This window comes from Sus scrofa, chromosome 3, assembly GCF_054392235.1.
Source record: "Sus scrofa isolate SSC_HxYL_T2T_F1_AM1 chromosome 3, Sscrofa_HxYL_maternal_Yorkshire_Landrace_v2.0, whole genome shotgun sequence".
Lineage (NCBI taxonomy): Eukaryota > Metazoa > Chordata > Mammalia > Artiodactyla > Suidae > Sus > Sus scrofa.
Window position 1 is genome coordinate 64,793,394 of NC_139385.1, and position 21,657 is coordinate 64,815,050.

A 21,657-nucleotide genomic window follows, 5' to 3' on the forward strand; every position below is an offset into this window, starting at 1 on the left:
GGATACTATGTCGGGTTCTTAAGCTGCTGGGCCACAACGGGAACTCCAAGTTTGTTTGTTTGTTTCTGAAAGATCAGTTCTTTTCTGGGCCCACAGGAAGGGCCCAGAAGGAATTAACTTTAGGAAGTCAATGAATTTGCTCATTATTCTTCTTTGTGATAGCTTTTTACCTTTACGTTTTTACGATACTGTGCTTTCAGATGGCATCTTCTAAACAGCTAAAACTGTGATGTATCTGAAATTAGAATTTTGAATTCTAATTAGAAAGAGCCGTGTTGAGTATAGGGATTTTGGCAGAGTTGGACAAACACTGTCTGCTTTGAGGTGTACAAGCCTCCCTGGGGAAGCTGGTTAAGTTGAGAGATTTCTGGCCTCATGTGATTCACGGAGCCCAAGTGCTATGAACGGCCAGCACCTCCAGGATCCTCAGTCCTTGGTTTCAGGACCACACTTGAGAATCATGGGCTTGGAATCTGGCTGCATCAGGAGAAGTTGGATGAACACAGCCAGAAGGTCAGGGTGTGCTGCGGAGAAGATGGACGTGGTTAGGATTGTGCAATAAGAGAGGGTAGCCCAGCTTGGCAGTGAGGACCCCTCAGTCCTTCTCTAGTAGATGCATTGGTAGCCTGGCTTGGCATTGAGGACCCCTCACTTCTTCTCGAGGCCAGGAACCCCATGAAACAGCCCCACCCTTTCTGATGACCAGCCCGAGGTCACCCCATCCCCCACGCTGGAAGTATCCGACTCCAAATGTAGCCAGTGGTGGGAATGAGGGTGGAATAGCCCCCCGGAAACCAAACAGCACCCAGTGGAATGACACCCTTCGAGCTGTCATCTTTCTGTGAGACCACTTTAGGTCTTTATATAGATATCTGTGTCTCTCCTTTCTCCCCAAAATATTAACAACGGGAGTTTAACTTGGCATCTTCACTCTACTCAGTGCGTTTTTTCCCAGGGAGAGAGTCAGTTGCTTTCATAAGATGCTCAGCAGGGTTCAGGGCCACAAAAGTGTTGAGAAGTACAGATTTTAGGTCATAAAGAGGGCGGTTGAATGTGACCCTAAACTCCCCCAATCCACAGGGGGATGGATATTTGTTGATATTGAGGAAGCATCGGAGCAGGAAGGTGGCTATTGCCCGTGGGTGCTATGCGGTGTGGAACGCAGCGAGTGCACTCCTGGCCCTGAGGGTGGGTGCGGGCAGCCTTCAGAAAGTCGTTCTGCCCTCCCATGGCTTGTAGATAAGAACCTTCCAAAAACCCACACAAATGATCTATAAAGCAAGATGTGAGTAGCCCAGCCAGGCTCTGAGCACCTGAGCACCGAGAAGGCTAAGGATGAAATTCTGGCCTTGGCTTTGGCATTGTGCTGCCCAGCAGGTCATCAGGTTGGAGGAAGTGAAGGGAAAACCCTCCCGAGGGCTGAGGGCTGCAGTCCAACTTCCCACCCCCAGGGGTGCTTCCACCTCCTCCATTTCAAATGGCAATTATCCTGAAGCCATCCTTTCAAGTGAAATCCCCTCCTTCCTTCAAACCAGAAGCTACTAGCGCTGCCCCGCCCCCGCAGTCTGGATAATTCAAGGCAGGAATATTGAATTTACTTTCTGCCATGTTGCCTTTTTCCATGCTTGATGGAAATGCAATCTGTTCTCCAGAAAAACCTGTGCTCCTCATTTTCCCTGTTAGTTAGGCCCGGAGTTATTTTTTTGTTTTGTTTTGTCTTTTAAGGCTGCACACGTGGCATATGGAAGTTCCCTGGCCAGGGACTGAAGCTGAGCTGTAGCTGCAACTTACGCAGCAGCTTGGGCAACGCCAGATCCTTTAACCTGCTGTGCTGGGCGGGGGATGGAACCCACGCCTCCACGGCAACTTGATCCGCTGCAGTCGGATTCTTAAGCCACTGCACCACAGTGGGAACTCCCTGAGATTTTTTTATATGATAAAAAACTCCATCATATGGGCAAGGTAACCCAGACAGGATATGGTTTTAGTTCAAGGAGGGGCAATTGTAAGGACAGAAGTTGTAGAATGTATTTATGGCACCAAATTGTTCATAGGTAATATTGCTATCCTATGTTACTAGACAGCATTTGTAACACACAGCTGCAAGAGTGTAATATTTTAAACCCTAACTCCTCCCCGAGGACTGTAGCGGGCAGACTTACAGAGGAAGGGTAGTAGCATTTACAGTGAAATAAGAGGGAAGAGTCGCTGGGATCAATATGGTGTCTAGAGGTGTAGATAAAAGATTAACCTATAGGAACCCAACATGGCTCAGTGGTAACGAACCTGACTAGGATCCATGAGGATGTGGGTTTGATCCCTGGCCTAGCTCAGTGGGTTAAAGATCTGGCATTGCCATGAGCTGCGGTACAGGTCACAGATGCAGCTTGGACCCTGTGTTCCTGTGGCTGTGGCATTGGCCGGCAGCTGAAGCTCTGACTTGACCTCTGGCCTGGAAACTTCCATATGCCAGGGGTGTAGCCCTAAAAAGCAAACAAAAAAAAAATTAACCTGTAGCAATAATATAATTGTGATGTGGCTTAAGGAAGTAACCCATGTGCATATGGTTTGCAGTGTGACAGTCATTCATTGGTAAAGACAGACCTGGTTGGCTTGCCTTTGTCTGGATTCAGGAGATGTCCGTTCTGGGAGCAGGAACTGGCAAAGAAGTACTCCTACAGATCGGTAGGTTGACACTGGGGGGACTGCCTTGTCACACATTGGCTGCCTGGGCAGCAAGTGGCTTCTTAGTTGGCCTGTGATCACAGCTGTACCAGATGGAGTCTCACTTGCCTTCTCCCAGACCCATGGGGACCGACATGCCCTCTGGGCTGGGGGTGGTCCAGAGACTCGGATCTCCTCTTCAGGCCCTGTAGGAAGGCTCCACTTGGGTCCCCGTCACCTTCTGGAGTGAGGGCCTTCTCACTGCAGAGCAGGGAACAGATATGTGGGTTTTCCAGAAACTAGGCCTGGGGGATCTGGAGGGGGAAAATCAGGATTAAGAGAGAAAGATGTCAGAGATTAGTGGCCTTTCGAGTGGGTGGTGGGGACCTTGGAAGTATGTTATGACATCAGAAATGAAGCCACCTAGTGTTAGTAAGTTCCCATCACTCCACGTGGCCAAAACCCTTTGGCCCCGGGAAAGAGTTTGGCCTCTGTCATAGCCCACCTGCAACACCAGCAGTGCCCTCGGGCAGCAGAAAAGTCTTACAGTTAATCCTGGAAGTGGGCTGGGGACTGAATTAATTCTCTGTATCCTTTCTAGATGGCCTTTCTGGCTGATGAATACTGCAGCTATTGTCAAGGTGTTTTACAAAACGTGAAGAACCGAGACCTGGAAAGGGTAGGGTCTTATCTGCACAATGCAAGCCTTCGTGACTCCTCATCAAACTTTCTACCTGAAAAGACCTCTCAGGGGATATCTAGTGGGGATGCACTGCTTAGAATGCTGTTATTTTATAGTCAGAGATATAAAGTATCACCTCTTGAAGGTGATACTTTTATTCAGTTGAATCATTTGGAAATGTTCCAAGGTACTAATAAGAATAGCTTTTTGTTCTAAAAAGAAATTCACTTGTTTTTCAGATCCTAATTATTCCAGCTGTTTTTTTGGTTGTTGATGTTTTTTTTTCTTTTGACCATGCCTGCAGCATGAGAAAGTTCTTAAGCCAGTGATCGAACCTGCGCCATAGCAGTGACCTGAGTCACAGGAGTGACAAGCCAGAGCCTTAACCCACTAGGCCACCAGGGAACTCCCATTTCCAGCTGATTGTGAATTAAGTATGGATATTATTCCCCCTGGAATTTTCAGTGGTGACTAAGAGCCATTATTAACACATACTAACCAAAAAAGCAGCACTTGGAAGCAAAGTGGCTCTGGCATGGCTATTGTAGTGACTGGATTTTATTCTAGAATTGGCAGCGGAAGAGCTGAGTATAAATTTCTGAACCATTCTGAATTCTCTCTTTTGCTATATAAAATGAAAAGCCATGGAAAGAAGTGCACATTTAAATGAAAGGTTTTCTGAGGGATAAGTGTTCTGAGTACTTCGGCTTTGGGAGATAATGTTCATTCAGCATGAATGCGTCCCGTGCTTGGTGTAACGTGCTGGGGGGCGGGGACCAGGCTGTCTTCAGAGTGGCCCCTGGCCTGTGAGCACAGTGTTGTAAATATCCACCCACATCAGGTTCTAATCCATTCCCTCTTTTTTTTTTTTTTTTTTTTTTTTGGTCTTTTTACGACTACACCTGCAGCATATGGAGGTTCCCAGGCTAGAGGCCTAATTGGAGCTATAGTTGCCAGCCTGCACCACAGCCACAGCAGCATGGGATCCAAGCCACATGTGTATCCTACACCACAGCTCACAGCAACCCTGGATCCTTAACCCACTGAGGGAGGCCAGGGATTGAACCTGCAACCTCATGGATCCTCATTGGGTTCGTTTCCATGGAGCCACGGTGGGAACTCCTAATCCAGTCCTTCTTTCCTGCACGTTTTCATCAAGTCTTAACTCAGTTCTTCCCCTGCGACCAACACCATCTCTGGAACTAGAACTAGGAAGGTATTCCCCAGAGGGTTGGAGACGCTTATAGTCTCGTACGAAAGGAACAGGGTAAGCCAATGTATAGGGTATGGTATGGAAAGCTCTAAAAGACAGTGTGATTAGACTGTTCTGGGTGCCCCAAGAAAGAGAAACAGAGGCAAGCGGAGCATGCTCCCAAGGAAAGGCAGTGGTGACTCTTGTAGAAAAACAGACTCAAACTGGGGTAGCAGAGGGGCTCCAGATCAGCGATGCAGGAAGAGGCAGCAGGATGGTCACAGGCATCATGGGACAAAAGGTGGCTGTGACTAGATTTATTGTCTCTAAAGGAGAGATGCCAGAGGGGAGGTGGACATGGGCTGGCACTAGAAAGGGCCTCCCATGCCCTCTTGGAAACCAATTTATTGAGAAGACGGTGGTTTGCTGTGACATTGATTGAAGTCCTGTATTGGAACAGAGAAGGTCAGGGAGGTTTTTTCACAGTCAAGGTGAGAAGTGGAGGGTTGGACCTGGAGCAGCGGCAGTGATGTCAGAGAGAAACAGGGACCGATTAGAGAAATATTTCTGAAGCAGACACAAGGCGATTGGATGACTTGGGACTTGGGCGGTGAGGGAGTGAGTGGAGTTGAGTCCGTGGCTGCTGTCTCAGCCCCACCCATGAACCCTAAAAGCGCCCGCCTTAGAGTGAGAGGGTTAATACACCTGCTCACCCCATTCTGGGATCTTTCATGAAATACCTATGAGTCTCTTTGGAGATGTCTTGTCGAGAAGAAAATTTCAAATCAGGTAACTCCAGGGGTGGCACTTACTTTCTTGACAGCCAGCACAGAAGGAACAGCTCCTTGCCTGGGGTCACTGGTAGGCTCTGGAGTCAGTACTGAGGTGCCTCAGAATACCTGAACTGCAGAACTATGATGTCTCAGAATGCCTGAGCTGCAGTGCCGCCATGCCTCAGAGTACCTGAGCTGTAGAACTATGATGTCTCAGAATACCTGAGTGGTAGAAGTCCCCAGAAAGCAGCTGTCTTCATTAGCTGGCAACTCAGATTGGCCACCTGGTCCAATGATGGAACCTGAAAAGTCAGCATGGGGGAAAATAAAGAGAAGGATGGAAGCTGGACAGAAGTTGTCCACAGAAGGCTTTACAGAAGGCTTCCTTGTGGTGGAATCCATTTCCCCTTTGCCCACATTTGGGTAAATTCTGACAGGATGTCATGGTGGAAGCATCTTTGATTACATACTGTTACACCCCTTCCTGAGCTGCAGAATAATTGAGGGGGTCAGTCAGTCAATGGAAACTTAGTCTAAACTGTGGCTTATGCCCCCACCCCCTAGCCCGAAGCACCTCCTATCCTAGTCAACAGAGCCCCCTTGTGGTCAGAAACAGCCTTCCCTCCAGAAAGCCGCCTCCGGGAAAGACGTCCACATTATAGCACCCACCTGCAGGTGCTCTCTGATGGGTTCAAAACCAGTTGTAAAATCCAGCTCGGAAAAGCTGAGAAGCAAAGCTCTCATTCCCTGGATGGGAATGAACTTCACCCCTTACACTTGGGGCTGATGAAGTGGGTGTGGTCTCCCCAGGCACAAAGGGGTGTTGAGAGAGAACTTCTGCTCTTTGCATCAGGTGGAGGGCCTGCTCATGTCCTTCTGGAAGTCTCTGCAGCAAGACACGGTCATGCTCATGTCATTGCCTGACGTGTGCCAGCTCCTGAAATGCTACGACGTTCAGCTATACAGGGTAGGACTCTGCCTGGGATGCTGGTTTGTAGCCTTTCCAGAAATAGATCCCAGATGCTGGGGTTAGAGCCTCTGACCCCTGCCCTGCGGGGTTGTGACCTCAGGCTTTCTGAGGAGTGAGTGGTGGGGCTGGTGGGCCAGGAGCCTTTGGCACTTTCCCTAAAACTCAGCTTTTCTTTCTGACTTCAGCAAGAGCCCAAGTTACCTTATGTAGAGAAATGCCCAGCACACCTCCTGACCATGGCGGCCAGTGGCCAATGGAACCCAGATTGAGTCAAAGTCCTTCCTCTGATATTTCAACAAAAGAGGACTTGTTTAAATGAGTAATTGGAATAGTTGCTATGGATCATTACATGACTGCCAGGGTTTGTTGGCTTGTTTTTGGTTTTGTTTTGTTCTGGATTTTTAATTTTTTAAAAAATTATAGTTGATTTAGAATGTTGTGCTAGTTTCTGTTGTGTGGAAAAGTGATTCAATTACACACACACACACACACACATTTTTTTTTTTTGGAAGTTCCCAGGCTAGAGGTTGAATCGGAGTTGCAGCTGCTTGCCTGCACCACAGCCACAGCAATGCTGGATCCGAGCTGCATCTGTGACCTACATCACAGCTCATGGCAACATCAGATCCTTAACCCACTGAGTGAGGCCAGGGATCGAACCTGTGTCCTCATGGATGCCAGTCAGATTCGTTCCACTGAGCCATGATGGGAACTCCATATATATTCTTTTTTATTGTTGATTTCTTTTTAAAGGTCTGTCTCTATAGTGATTCTTGTAGTTTGAGGGTTAATTATATATTATTTCTGTGGTGAAATTGTGGTCTTCTTAAGCCAGTTGTGAACCTTTACCTTTTATTTTTTTAGGAAAAAAAAAATCTAGTGCTTCTACATTTTTAACACAAAGGTTAAAAACTGGAGGCTGAGTCCAGCCCTTAAATATTTTGTTTTGACCTCCCCCTCCTCCACTGAAATATTTGTCTTTGTTTAAAATTTTGTATCAGTCATCAGCATTTAAAAATCTTTGAGGAGTTCCTGTTGTGGCACAGTAGTTAACGAATCCGACTAGGAACCATGAGGTTGCGGGTTCAGTCCCTGCCCTTGCTCAGTGGGTTAACGATCCGGCGTTGCCGTGAGCTGTGGTGGAGGTTGCAGACGCGGCTCGGATCCCACGTTGCTGTAGCTCTGGCATAGGCTGGAGGCTACAGCTCCGATTCGACCCCTAACCTGGGAACCTCCATATGCCGCAGGAGCGGCCCAAGAAATAGCAAAAAGACAAAAAAAAAAAAAAAAAAAAAAAAATCTTTGAAAGAATTCGGATTCCAGCCACTCCAGCCTGATGTCCTGCCCCACTGGGCAGTGGCCAGGCCTGCATGGTGGCCACACCATCCATGGGGTAGGAGCCTCTTTCTCAGTCTGTGGCTCATGTGACCTTCGGCCAGCTGTAACCAGGGCTGCCCGCACTGGCCGGGAGTCACAGGTCTCGATGCTTCTGTTGTAGGGGATCGAGGACATTCTCCTTCACGACTTCTTAGAAGATGTTTCCATTCAGTACCTGAAATCTGTCCGGTTGTTCAGTAAGAAGTTTAAGCTGTGGCTCCTCACGGCTTTGGAAGGGTTTCCAGGCCTCTTACAGATCTCCAAACACAAAGGTGGGTCTCAATGGAAAAAAATAAAAATCATTATTAAGAACAAATCAACAACAACAAAAGAAACCAGAGGAGGGTCTCAGCGGGGAACATGGGCTCTGCTTGCATGGACGGAGGGGGCTGTAGGGCAGGCTGCCTCTGTGTGCAGCTCCCCCCAGCCCTAAGCCTGCCCATGCCCGTGGAATTGCCAGCCAGGGAGGCTGTGGGGAGGGTCCTGGAGAGAACCTGGCACCGGGGTCTTGCTGGGAAAGGGGACCCTCACCACCACCCCCGGCTCTGTCCCTCCTTGAGGCTGCTCCCAGGCTTCCTAGTTGAGGGTCCGGCCTGAAGCCTCGCCCCCCCTCAGTCACACACCCCTCCACACCCAGCAGTTACTCTAACAGTGATTCGATCAACTAACAACCTCCACGGCCCCCTCTCCCCAGATGGTCACTCTGTTCTGCCTGGTCTCCGGCCCATCCCTGTCCCCAGCCCCCAGGGACCCCATGACCCACTGGTGCCCCCAGCAATGAAAGACTGGTTGTCCCCTAAAAGCCCTTGTTCCTGCTGCTTCTGTGCCTGGTTGGCCTCCCTCATCCCATTTCCCAGCCAACTCCTACCTATATGTTAAGGCCTGGGCTGAATGTCCCCTTCCAGACAGAGCCGTCACTGATACCTCCTTCCCTAGAACCCCTTACTTTCTTCTCCCTGCGTCTCACGCTGTTGGAAGGATGTTTGTGCATCTGGTGACCACCCTCTGAGAATGAGCCCTGGACTGGGAGGTTACTCTTCTTCCTCCAGCTGTGCAGCAAACACCCAGCAGACACTGCAACAGTGTCTCTGTAAACGAACATGTGAATAATGAATCCATCCGAGGACACGCCTCCTCGCATGTTCTCACCTCTGACCATTTCCTGAGGAGAGGATGTGGGGTTGAGAAAGTTAGGGAAACTCCGGGCTCCTGGACAGAAATCCTAAACTCCATGGAGCACACGTGGCAGAGGCTGGATGACATCATTTGTCTGATCCAGAGGTGGGGATTTGGTCAAGATGCCCCTGCCAGGGTCTCAGAGCCACTGGGGAAAGGGTGAGTGGACAGGAAGGCAAGGATGGGGGGCCCTGGCGGTGGGGCGGGTGGCGGCTGTGCCCTTCTGGGCAGACGTGGGCCCACTGTATGCCTGTCTGTATGCACCACCTGTGTGCCCTTCTTATGCACTGCCTATATGCACTTCCTGTATGTGCCTCCTCTTCCCTGCTGTCCTCCAAACAAACTTGAAGTTGTTATGGTGACAGTAATGGCCATATGTATTGTTCTTAACAGAAGTTACTGTGTTTGTCAAAAGACTGAGAAGAAAGACCTACCTTTCCAACATGGCAAAGGTAGGTTTTAGCCAGACAGGAGGGAACAAAGCAGTTTCCTCTGAGTGAGGCATGAGGATGCAGGTGTCTTTCTGAGTGGGCAGCACACCCTGTGCCAGAAGGCCCCCCGCACTCCCCTCAGAGGGCAGGCTAGGAAGGCCTGCCAGTCCCCAGGCTCTCCCTGTGAAGGAGAAGAAGTAGGTCCAACAGGTTGTGGCAGAGCCAAGACAGACAGATGGACAGATGGATGGACGGACAGACAGAGAGCCCTCCACCCCTTGTGACCCTGGGGACTCATGTGTGTCAGGCCATCAGGTCCACCTTCTCACTCCTATGTGGTTGTGAAGCTTCACTGTTAGGGGAGGGTGGAGGGGGCTGAAGAAAGTAAAATCCAGGGAGTTCTGGTTGTGGCTCAGTGGTAATGCACCCGACTAGCATCCACGAGGGCTCGGGTTCAATCCCTGGTCTCACTCAGTGGGTTAAGGATTCTGTGTTGCTGTGAGCTGTGGTGTAGTTCGCAGACGTGGCTCAGATCTGGCGTTGCTGTGGCTGTGGTGTAGACTGGCAGCTGCAGCTCTGATTTGACCCCTAGCCTGGGAACCTGCATATGCCGCAGGTGTGACCCAAAAACAAACAAACAAACAAAAAACAGAGCGAGAAGGAAAAAAGAAAAAAAATCCAGGGGGTGGGATTTCTGAAATCCCATGGCAGCAGGTCAGGACAGAGCCTGGGACTGTCCCTCTGCCCCAAGTCAGCCCCCAGCCAGGGGGGGCATCCAGCCAGACCTGCCCTTTGACCGTCTCCACCCTCCTCACACAGAACTCTGCGAAGACCTGGGTTCCTCCGGGTTGTTTCCCCTGATGTACCCGAGGCCCATCAGCTCTGGGCACCTTCACCTTGACCGTCCTGGCCCTACAGCTCGACCTTCATCCCGATCTGCCTGGGGCTTCCGGCTCAGGCTGCAGACGCACCCCCCCCCCAAGCCATTTACCAAACAAGAAGGATAGCTTCCAAGTCCCTGCGGCCGCCCTCCACGTCCACCCACACTGGTGCTTCTCCAGAAGCATCCTTGCCCTGCACTCCCTCAGTCACCCACTGTTTCCCACTCTGGAGAATGCAGGCTGCTTGAGCAGGTGCAGAGACTAAGGAACCGGGAGAGGAGGACCCGAGGGGACTGAGACCCGCCAGACTCACCACGCATCATAGGCAGGAGCATCCTAAACGCCGCCTTTCAGAAAGGCAGCTCTAGAACGGGTGAAATTCAGACACTTTGTCAGCTACGATTCAGTCGGAGTGGGTGATTTACCACCCAACTCCCCCCTTCTTCCTCTTCGACAACAACACCCTGGTCATTTGAAGGGGGAGAGGGAGGGGCGGGGATGAGGCCAAAGTAAGAGGACGAGGTTTCCTCACGTCATGTGCTTCCAACGTCTTTAGACCATGAGGACGGTGCTGAAAAGCAGCAGGAGGGTCAGCGTCCTGAAGTCAGACCTAGATGCCATCATCCATCGGGGCACTTTGGGTATTTCTAAGAAGGCTCTGCCCAGGGACCTGAGCAGCGCTGACGACCTGGAGGAGGACGCGGAGATGAAATGTAAGCTTCTGCGCAGCTGCTTGGTTGCCACGTTCGTGTGGCTGCCTTGGCCGTCATGAATGTATGAGTTTCCTGATAAAACTGGAACGTTCCTCATTTTCTTTTTTAATTTTATGGCCTCACGCGTGGCATATGGAAGTTCCCGGGCGATGGATTGAATCCGAGCCGCAGCTGTGGCAATGCCAGATCCTTGAACCCACTGCACCAGCAATGGAGGGATGGAAACTACACCCCTGCGGTAACCCATACCACTCTGGGTTCCTTACCTGCTGCACCACAGCACGAACTCCTAGAATGTTCCTCTTTCTTTTTTAAAAAAATTATTTATTTATTTATTTTTTTAGGAACACACCTGCAGCATATGGAATTTCCCGGCCTAGGGAGTCTAATCAGAGTTGCAGTTGCCGGCCTGTGCCACAGCTCACGGCATGGCTGGATCCTTAACCCACAGAGTGAGGCCAGGGACTGAACCCACGTCCTCATGGATACAAGTCAGGTTAACCTACTAAGCACCAATGGGAACTCCTAGAACATTCCCCTTTGCCATTATAATCTATCTGCTCACACACCTCTTCCTGCAGTTGGTGAGGAATGAGCAGGGGGAAACCTTTCCCAGGACCTGCCCTGAGGTTCTGGCACGTGTTTGCCAAGTGTGACTGCCACTGGACAGCATTTCTTATCTCCTTTGGAAACCCTCCCTGAGTCCCTTTTACGTGCTCAGAGGGTCTCTAGGGTCCTAAGTTGGACTGACTCGGTGCTCTGCCTTGCCAGCCTCTGCTGTCACTACCATCAGCACCACCAAGTGTTATTTTTAACAACGTGAAGTTTAACCAGGGTGCCTCCACTCCTTTCCAAACAAGTGGCATGTGGTGTTCTTGCCCTTTGCTATGGGGACTGGGGCGGGGGGAGGCATTTCCCCCTCTGCCCATCTTGAGTTCTAATGGCTGGACTAGTAATAAAATTGATGCAGGACAGATTCACAGGAGGAAAAAAAAAAACAAATTTCAGTTCACGTGCACATATGTGTCAGAGAAATAGGGCCTAAGAAGTGGCTGAAACAGGCAGCTTTTCTGCTTTTTACACCAAGAAACAATATATGTGTTTGGAATTGACAGCACAAAGAAACTTTGGCTTGGGGTGCCCAATTAGTGAAGAAGCTAAACAGCATTTGGGCTTGGGAGTAAATGAAAGAAGCAGCAGCTGTGTTTATAGAGGCTTCTTCAGTGCCCCGTCTCTGGCCAAAGGGTGTCTCTTTACTCCCTGGTTCAGGGAGGGCTTTGCTCACACAGGACATTGATTTCCTGTTTTCAGGGAGGCAGAGAGGTGGGTCAGAGTCCCTCTGGTGTTGGCTGTTTCCTAAGTAACTTTAATTTAAATTAACCAATATGCCATTGAGGCACATTTGGGGTCACCTCTTCTGGGCCCAACACCGCCTGACAATTGTAGTTAATCTTAAGGGAAAAATCTCCATTGCACTAAGAGCTGGCCCATGGCACTTTTAGGTCACTGGGAGGGGACAATAGTGAGAGCAGGCATCCCCCCATTGGGGAGACGGGAGCTGCTTCAGGAGGGGCTGCACACCTCTTACCCCCAACTCCCCCAGCCTCAGGGCCAGTCTCTCGGCCTTAGTGTGAAGGCTGCTAAGAGGGGTCAGTGTGCATAAAGCTGCCCCCTGCCCAGTGCCTGGAGCCCCCTCAGGTGTGAGCCGTGGGCTTTGTCTTGGCCCACCCGACAGGGGGCTGGCATATGGAACCACCTCGGCATTTCACAACCACCTGGATACGTGGATTCCGAAACGTGTAAAGTACTGCAAATTGTCCCGTCCTCTTTCCTTGACCTTAAGGGAGGGCTGACGTGGTCGGGTCATACCAGTTATTAAAGGAATAAAATAGATCCTTACTTGTTGGTGGGTAGCCCCTCCCCCGCTCCTGTCCCTGATTAGCTCCCCTACCCCAAATCCCAGGGCCTCCCCTTCAACCAAACCAGCAGCCAAAAAGCCAGCACCTAACCCAGCAGGCTCAGGGCTTCCAGACCACTGGCTTCCCCGAAAATCCCAGGTAGCCACCCAAAGCTTCCTCTCACCCCCAGCCCAAGCCAGGAAGGCCTCTCCCCAAGGCGTCCAAGAGGCTGCCCAGGGCTCCTGAGCTCCTGTTGGCATCCTTGTGTGTCCTTCCAGGAGGGCTCAGAGCCGGCAGAGAGATGACACCTGGCTGGCAGGTGCCTGAGATGACCCTGCAGGATCTTTAGGTAGAGGCTGACCAAGCCTGAGCTGGGCCATAGCAACCCACTGGGTTTGCCAAACCCTGCTTGGCATGTGGTGCCACTCATGTGGGGAGGCCGGAGGCTGTCCTTCGTCTCAGTCTCAGTGTTGCCTTCGCAGGTGGGGTCCCGAGTCCCAACCTCACCCACACCCGGGCTCTGCCCCTCAGGTCTGTACTGACGGGTCTGTAGCCCCAGGCAGGTCTGCTAACTTCCCTCGGTAGCTTTGATGTCCATCGTCAGTTAAAGGACTTGAACAAACCACCCCTTTCATGAAAACAGCAGGGATGGGTGAGGTCATGTCTGTATCATGCAGTGAGCTCACTGAAGCCGGGTTCTGTGTAATTACAAGGTGTAGTTGTTATTTCAAAATATGTCTTCCCATTTCAACAAGTAGCAGAGGCGGTTGCTAGAAGGCAAGGCCAGGGAGCTCTGAACCAGACGACCTGGGGTGACGCATCCAGCTCGGGCAGGCAGGCTTTGTGTTGGAAATGACTGCGAGGCTGCAGTGGGTGTTACAAATACCTACAAAGAAATCCCGCCACACTGCTCTCACCATCTTTTGTGTTGTTTTTGTCTCCTGATAGGTTTAAGCAGTTTAATTTCTCTGCTGGGCATGTCAACAGACCTGAGTGTGTTCCTGAATTGTCTGTCTTCAAATCTCCAAGTATTTGTCTTCCAGGTACAAAGCCATAATTGATTTTTTTTTTTTTTTAAGAGAAGAAGTAGGTGTTGGTCATCCTAGCCACATTCTAGCACTGAGTGCCTGGGACCTGGTACAAAGAAAAAGGGTTTTCTCTAGAGCTCTGGGCGCAGGTGTGTCCAGGCTGGCATGAAGGTTCAGGATGGGCAGGTTGTGACTCAGAGGCTGGCACATCATTTGTGTGTGAGAGTGAGAGTGTGTGTGTGTGTGTGCACAAGTGTACGTGAGCAGGCATATGAGTGTGTGTGCACGTGAGTGCGTGTGCATGTGGATGCGTGTGTACCAGGCAGGAGTGTTTAGGGGGAAGATGGGTCTGTTTGGGGGCAGTGCTTGCCTGGGGGCTTAGCACTTAGTATCAGGCTTGAGTTCACAAAAGCCAAGATGAATTGGTTTGGGATGTGGGTGGATTTGGTCCTTCTGTTGGCCATGTCACTTGGGACTCCATTCAAGTAGGTGCTTTGGCTTGATTGTCATTGTCATCTGCACTGGCAGTCACCCTGTAAGAGCTAGAAATGCTCTTGGAGGAGACCCCAGTACCCTGGACCCAGTGGGTCCCCAGCCTGAGGCCTCATACTCTGAAGGCCGAAGCAGCTGGAAAAGGCCCTGTTGAGGGAGGGGGCCACACGAGGAGGTGACGGGCGTCGAGGATAAAATCGGCTAAGAAAGGGAGACCCTGTTCCCAAGAGAGGATGGCAGGAACAGAGCAGGCACACGGGCAAGGCGGGGACTGCTTTGGGAGAGGGGAGACATCTCTGGGGCAGAGAGGGGGTACCTGGAGGGCCTGGGCCTGGACAAGGACTCGCCTCTTCTCCTTAAGCCTCCTGTCCCCTTTCTTCCTGCCCCAGAAAACTTAGGAAGGAGCTTGAGAGCCGGTTCCAAGCCTTGGCAGGTGTCTATTTCCATCCTTTGCTCCTTGGAAAGAGTCATTCCAGGTCCCGTGTGGTTTGATTCTCCCCCTCCTCCCTGGGTCCCTGGCAGAGCTCATGATTACCCGTGGTAATGCGTGCGGTCGGAGAGCTGGGGAGACACCCTTTCATTCAATAGGATGAAGCTTTCCATCCTCTGCTCCTTGTGTGGGTCACTCATGCAGCCTCGGCTTTACCCAGGCTGAACGCACGAAGCCCTCTGGTATTGGTCCTGCCCCGAAGCAGCGCCGGCTCATCTTGTATCTCAGGCTACGTCACACAATGTTTCCATCGCCACACCTGGAAGCCTTTACAAGCGAGGCATCTTAGAAAAAGGGTGTTTTTGTAACTGCCTGCCTTTGAAGGGCTTATTTTGGTAAAGCAACTTGGCTGATAAAAAAAACAGACTATCATCAATGAAATGCTCAGACTGTTAAAATGTAAAGCCTCAGGCTTGTCCGAGGTGACTCACAGCCTCAGCTGACAGCATCTGGTGGCGCCAGTGGAGGGAAGGGCTCGGCTGTGTCATGTTTCACTTCATTCCCTAGTTTGGACCCGAGAGTAATTTCTTTTTTTTTTTTTTTTTTTTTTTTTTTAGAGCCACACCTGGGGCATATGGGGATTCCCAGACTAGGGGTCAAATCGGAGCTGCAGCTGTTGGCCTACACCACAGCCACAGCAACGCCAGATCCGAGCTGCATCTGTGACCAACATCACAGGTCACGGCAACACCACATCCTTAACCCACTGAGCGAGGCCAGGGATTGAACCCACAACCTTATGGTTCCTATTTGGATTTGTTTCCGCTGCACCACGATGGGGACTCCCCAAGAGTAATTTCTAAATGTAGCAACCTGAGGTATTGCAGGTGCAGAGGAAAGCTCGGGAATGTTCGTGGTCCACGAGTGAGGTTTGCATGGAGACGGCCCACAGCTGCTTCTCTGGATGGTTTTAGGAACCATTCTTGTGTGTGTTGGATGCCAGGAGGCTCCTCCTGAGAGCCGGGAGCCAGGTGGTCCCAAGTCATGGGGGGGAGGATGCCACTGCCAAGGGGCACCAACTCAGGTTCCCTGCCCCACGCAGTGGGACCAAACAAACTGAAATGTCAGATTTGGGAGCCAAGGAAGGTTTATTGCAGGGCCGTGCAAGGAGATGCATGCTCAGAATACCCCCAACTCCCCAGAGGGTTTTAGCAAAGCAGTTTTACAGGCCAGGTGAAGGAAGGCGGGGAGAGGAGGTGGGGTCCCAGGGTGTATGATCAGCTCGATTCTCCGATTGGCTGACTGATACAACAGGGCAGTCAACATGATCAATCCTTAGGCACCAGTAGGTCTGGGGGTTATTCGCTCATGATCCTCAGGTAGTTAATTTCTCCCATGTGGGGGTTGCAACATCTGAAAAACTCGGGAAATGTGCTTGAGCTACTATTACCTGGGTGCTTTAGAGGATACTGCGGGATGGGAGAGTTCTTTCCCCTAGAAGCTGCATAGGGTCCTGCTCCATTACAGGTGGGGTCCATACCCACCCAGAGCCCAGGTCGGTCCTTGGGGGCTCTCGCTGGGGGCTGAGGAGAGGCCAGCATGGAAAGGGCACCTGCTTCTTTCAGGCCGGGCTCTGCAGCTCTTCCTCGGAGACTTGCGGTTGAGCCGTGGGCACTCCTCAAGCAGGAGATGCAGGAGAGGCTCAGGGATTCCTGCCAACCTGTGCTGGGAAATTCAGCGACTGTGGCTTCATGATTCATCCCAAGGCTGCTGTCAGTCTAGTGGGGAGATCCTTTGTCTACACGCGGATACCCAGCTTAGTGCTACGGAGGCTGTCAAAGGACCTTGACTCCACTATGCAGGTGGACCTTCTGGGCCTTAGATAACTCAGCTGGTGCAGCGCCCAGCTGTGAGCTTTCCACAGTCAGCCCATTCCTTCCCATCACGGTGGGAGTCTGCGCCCCTTCTCCACCGCATCAGACTCCACAGCCACTGCCAAGGAGGCTTCGGCGAGTCCGCCTGCGAGGTTCCTCTGCCGCTCCCTGTCAGTGACCTCTTTTTACAGATTGTGTGGGATTAGAAAAAGAAGTGGGCCACTCTAGCACCTCCTTCCTTCTCTCCCCCAACTTCAAAGGGTCTTGCCTGGAACCATCTCCATGGGAGATGGCGGGAGACGTGACACAGGCCAGGGCCTCCTCTGTCCTTGTCTTTCCTTCTTCCTGTCCCCATTTGGCCACTTGACTGTGCCTGTGCATCACCCATGTAATCCTTGATTTTTATCATAACCCCCAGCATTTTTTTAATTTTCTTCACAAAAATGTAACAGCCAAGCAGAAGCAAAGAGGAGTTTATCAGATTGGCCGCCAGCTTCCAGCTGAGATGGAATTTCCTTCTCACGGCCGTGAGCAGAGCTATGACCCTGTGCCACAGAGACAGCTTCGGTAAGTCCAGGGACACATGGCATGTTGTATTCTACCTTTCATAGATGTTATTGCAGCAGGAGTCTTTTCCATTTTGCTATATGGAACCCACTCATCGTCTTCTCACCTTTTTATGTAAAATACGGCACAGACACAGAGAACCAGACAAAACTATATTCATCTTTTTATAATGATAGGACATGGGATCACACCTCCCTCTGTCCTGCCATCATTATTTGACAAGCAGGAAACGTCTCCTGGGTTTGGGGGGGTTTGTTTTTGTTTTTGTTTTTTCCACACATGCAGCATGTGGAAGTTCCTGGGCCAGGGACTGAACCCTCGACACAGCAGCAACCTGAGCCACAGCAGTGACAACTCTGGATCCTTAACCTATTGCACCACCAGGGAACTCCTTTCCTGGGTTTGAATTGTGTCCTTGTGGACATTCTAAGAAAAGCCCCGAGCACCCTCTTTTCTCTGTCTCCCAGCTGAGATAGAGGGGGAAAATGAGTTCTTTGAGGGCCGTCAGATTTAACCTTCAGGAAGAACAATTGATAAAATCCCCACTGTGTGCAGAAGGTGGAAGAACAATTGATAAAACCTTCTATGTGCAGAAGGTGGAAGGTAAAGCAGAATCTGTTTTGCAAACTTTCTGTGCTGGGGAAAGTCACATCTGCCAAGCTGGGACCTGGATGCAGCACAGGAGTCTTGTGGGGAGGGAAATTCACCATTGAGCCCTCCAGACTCACCCAGGGGGTCACTCGTCTCAGCAGATTTTTGTGCATCCTTGCAAAGCCCCAGGCACCTTCCTGGGCACTGGGCGCCCAGCCATGGACACACAGCTCTCCACCCCATAAGCTCACACACCAGTCAGGGTGAGGAATCCCTGCCCCAGGGCTGCCCGACACCCTGGCTGCGGGTCCACAGAGCAGGAAGAGGAGACGAACCCTATTCTAGACCATTCTGCAAACACTGAGGCTCTTTAGAGGGTGGCGGCAGTGAGCAGCCGCAGAGGTGACCCCATTCATGATAAGGCTCCCCTTAGGGGAAGCTCAGAGGGAGGGCTTTATGCTGAGGCTCTGCCCAGGCAGAGTTCAGGTGCAACCACAGAAGGTTATCCAGGCCTGAAGTTGGTGCTTTGCCCTTTGTCTTCCTACCTCCGCTAAAGGCAGAGTATTCTCACTGTTACCAAGTGAACAAGTAAGTGTGCTTGGCCACAGTGAGGCCGCACAGCACTGAAACATCAGAGTTTGGAGCAGAGGAAGGTTTATTGCAGGGCCATGTGAGGACACAGGTGGCTTGTGCCCAGAAAACCACACACTCCCTGAAGGGTTTCAGCAAAGCATGTTTAAAGGCCAGATGAGAGAGAAGCATGGCTAGGGGGTGCAGACTTCTTGGTGCCGGCATCCTTTGTTCTTGCCGCTGTCCACGTAGGTCAGATCACTGCATTCCCGTAAGCCTCCAATGAGAAAAATGTTATTCTTTGTTCTGCAACTTTTATTTTTAAATTTTTTTTTTTGGTCTTTTTTTTTTTTGTTTTGCCTTTTTTTTCCCTAGGGCCACTCCCACAGCATATGGAGGTTCCCAGGCTAGGGGTCTAATCAGAGCTGTAGCCACCAGCCTACGCCAGAGCCACAGCAATGTGGGATCTGAGCCGCATCTGCAACCTACACCACAGCTCACGGCAATGCCGGATCCTTAACCCACTGAGCAAGGCCAGGGATTGAACCCGCAACCTCATGGTTTCTAGTCGGATTCATTAAACACTGCACCATGACGGGAACTCCTGTTCTGCAACTTTTAATCTCTATGAATGGAAAAGTATCCAACTGAAGTGCACAGGGGACTATACTGAGTCTCTTGAGACAGAACATGATGTAAAATAGTATGAGAAAAAGAATGCATATGTCTGTACAACTGAGTCACGTTGCTGTACAGCAGAAATTGACACAACATTGTAAATCAAGTATACTTTACTAAAACATTTTTTTTAAAATAAACACATTTAAAAATCAAACATAAAGCAGAGCTATACCCTTCAAGGTCAGTGCCTTGAGAATGAGCTCTTTCTGTATATTGCAGGCTCGAGGCAATATTCTGAACTCCCAGCAAAAGCAGCAGAATACAAGGGTTCAAGTAAAAGGAATATCTAATACGGAGTCAGATTTGTTCGCCCCTCTTGTGACAACACTCGTTTTTCCTTTTCGTGTGGACGGTGGTTTCACAAAGTTAGACACGCCAGGAGTTGGTGGGTCAGGCTTATTCCATAGCCGGTCATGCCTCTCGCAGGGCCAGTATCACCAAGATCCATCAAAGAATATAAAGCTTTGACGTGGACAAAAAGCATCAACACATCTTTCTGAAGTTATTGCCACATTCACTGTCTTTGAGTTATTTTACAGATCTGTCAATTGTATCAAACTGGTAATGATACAAATGATTATTCTGCACAGAAACGCCAACTAGCATATCTGGTGGGTGCAGTTGACTTCTGTCCTGAGGACATTTGCGTTTGGCATCCATTTGTAAGTAAATGTCAGTGGCATGCTTTACTGTCTCTGTACATGTAGTGCTTTGAATTCTCTTCATCAGTTGCAACATTTTACTCGTGCCCTCATTGATTGCGTTTCATAAAATCTCTGACATACATTCATTTTATATCTGCATGGGCTATGGTTTTACCTTCATTAAAAAATTATCTTATGGAGTTTCCATTGTGGCTCAGTGGGTTAAGAACCCAGTTAGTATCCATGAGGATATGGGTTTGATCCCTGGCCTCGCTCAGTGGATTAAAAGTCCAGTGTTGCTGCAAGCTGGGGCATAGGTCGATGATGAGACTCATCATGCGTTGAGCTGTGGTGTAGGTTAAAGATGTCGCTTGGATTTGGTGTGGCTGTGGCTGTGGCTGTGGTGTAGGCCGGCAGCTGCAGCTCTGATTTGACCCCTAGCCTGGGAAATTCCATATGCCGCAGGTGTAGCCCTAAAAAAAGAAAAGAAATTATCTTTTAGTTGAGTTCCCACTGTGGCGCAATGGGATCAGCAGCATCTCTGCAGTGCTGGGACGCAGGTTTGATCCCTAGCCAGCACAGAGAGTTAAGGATCTGGTGTTGCCGGGAGCTGTGGTATAGGTCACAGACGTGGTGTAGGTCACAGATCCTGCATTGCTGTGGCTGTGGCTTTGGCCAGTGGCTGTAGGTCTGATTCAACCCCTAGCCAGGGAACCTCTGTATGCCTCGGGTGCGGCCCTAAAAAGAAAAAAAAAAATGGAATTAGCCAGATCTCCCCCCTACCCTTGTTTCTTAGCTGAACATCAATAATCCTTTTCTTTTCTGGAAACAAAGGCCTTGGGATTTGTTTCGAGCCATGCTCTGTCCTGTTCCCCATCCCCCAAACTCCCTCATGACAACCCTCGCCGGCCCATGTGAGAGAAGGCATCCCCTACCCACTTCCCTCCAGGAGATGCAGCCACACACGTCATAGCAGGTCCCTCGCATCCCCACGTGCCCACCTTGGGAGGCCAAGGGACACGTCTTCTAGCTCTGAGGACAGCACCCCTTCTCCAAGGGTTGCTTTCTTCTCATCTCACATGGGCTGGGCTTTGCCTTCCCTTTCATGGCTCAGGCCATCAAGCTTTCCATCCCGAAGCCACCTCTCTGGGGTCCTCTGAGTGAAGGATGTTACGCAGGTGGTGGCCCCTGCCGGAGACCCTCAGGATCAGCCCCTACAAGGGAGGCTTAGCACTCCAGAAAAGCTGTCATTTCACAGGGATCTGTTCACTTGTCCATCTGTCTGTCTGATCACTCTTTTGGGGTTGTTATTTCAACGTAGGCTCCTGGCATCTGTTTCATCTGCTGCTCTTGGAATATGTGATTCACATACTTCAGTCCTGCATAGAGGAGGATGAGGAGGACGAGGACGACGTGGGCAACCTCCAGGAAGAGCTCCCAGAGTACCAGTGGCCTGTCCAGCCAGACCAGGGGCTCACGCACCCTCCAGAATCCTCTCCAGCTCAGGAGCATGACAGCCCAAGCGAGGAGCCCCTGCGGGTGACGCTGAGACCTGGGAGCCAGAGCTGCTGTGCTGTGGTCAGGGTCCCAGGCTTCCTGGTGGACACCGCCACGGGCAACAAGGTACAGACCCCAGGGGGCCCACCTTCAGCACAGTGTTTTCAGGGACATGAGAACTACCAGGCGATTAGGAAACCCACAAAGGTCACGTGGTCCAGGCAAGGATGCGGGACTCTACATTCAGCTTTGCTTTGGCTGATTTTGCCAGGGGAGAAGATAACAGTGTGTCTAGTGACCACCAGTCAGCTCAGGTCCCTGGTCCCCCTGGGACCTACCCGGTCCCATCAGAAGTGTGGATTGCCTGTCCCTTGCCTTTCTTGAGCTGGCCTGGCCTGCTTAGACTTCTGAGCAACTGGTCACTGCTCCTGCTCAAAGGTGGGGCAGGCACTGAAAATGCTTCTGCATTCAATGAAACACTGAATAGTCTGAACAGAAAGGATTTCAAGAAGATGGAATTGGGGTA

The 21,657-nt window shown here is 50.7% G+C and overlaps 1 protein-coding gene across 2 annotated transcripts in view; it reads left to right on the forward strand.

Moving 5' to 3' along the window:
- Positions 1–21,657, forward strand: part of RFX8 (regulatory factor X8) — a 68,116-nt gene that overhangs the window by 42,627 nt on the left and 3,832 nt on the right. For both annotated transcript variants that reach the window (XM_005662358.3, XM_085020098.1), the window contains 9 exons: positions 2,575–2,685; positions 3,266–3,343; positions 6,165–6,278; positions 7,780–7,930; positions 9,228–9,286; positions 10,703–10,859; positions 13,706–13,800; positions 17,034–17,148; positions 20,956–21,257. In XM_005662358.3, coding sequence (XP_005662415.1) covers positions 2,575–2,685; positions 3,266–3,343; positions 6,165–6,278; positions 7,780–7,930; positions 9,228–9,286; positions 10,703–10,859; positions 13,706–13,800; positions 17,034–17,148; positions 20,956–21,257 — 1,182 coding nt within the window. The remainder of the gene's footprint in view (positions 1–2,574; positions 2,686–3,265; positions 3,344–6,164; positions 6,279–7,779; positions 7,931–9,227; positions 9,287–10,702; positions 10,860–13,705; positions 13,801–17,033; positions 17,149–20,955; positions 21,258–21,657) is intronic.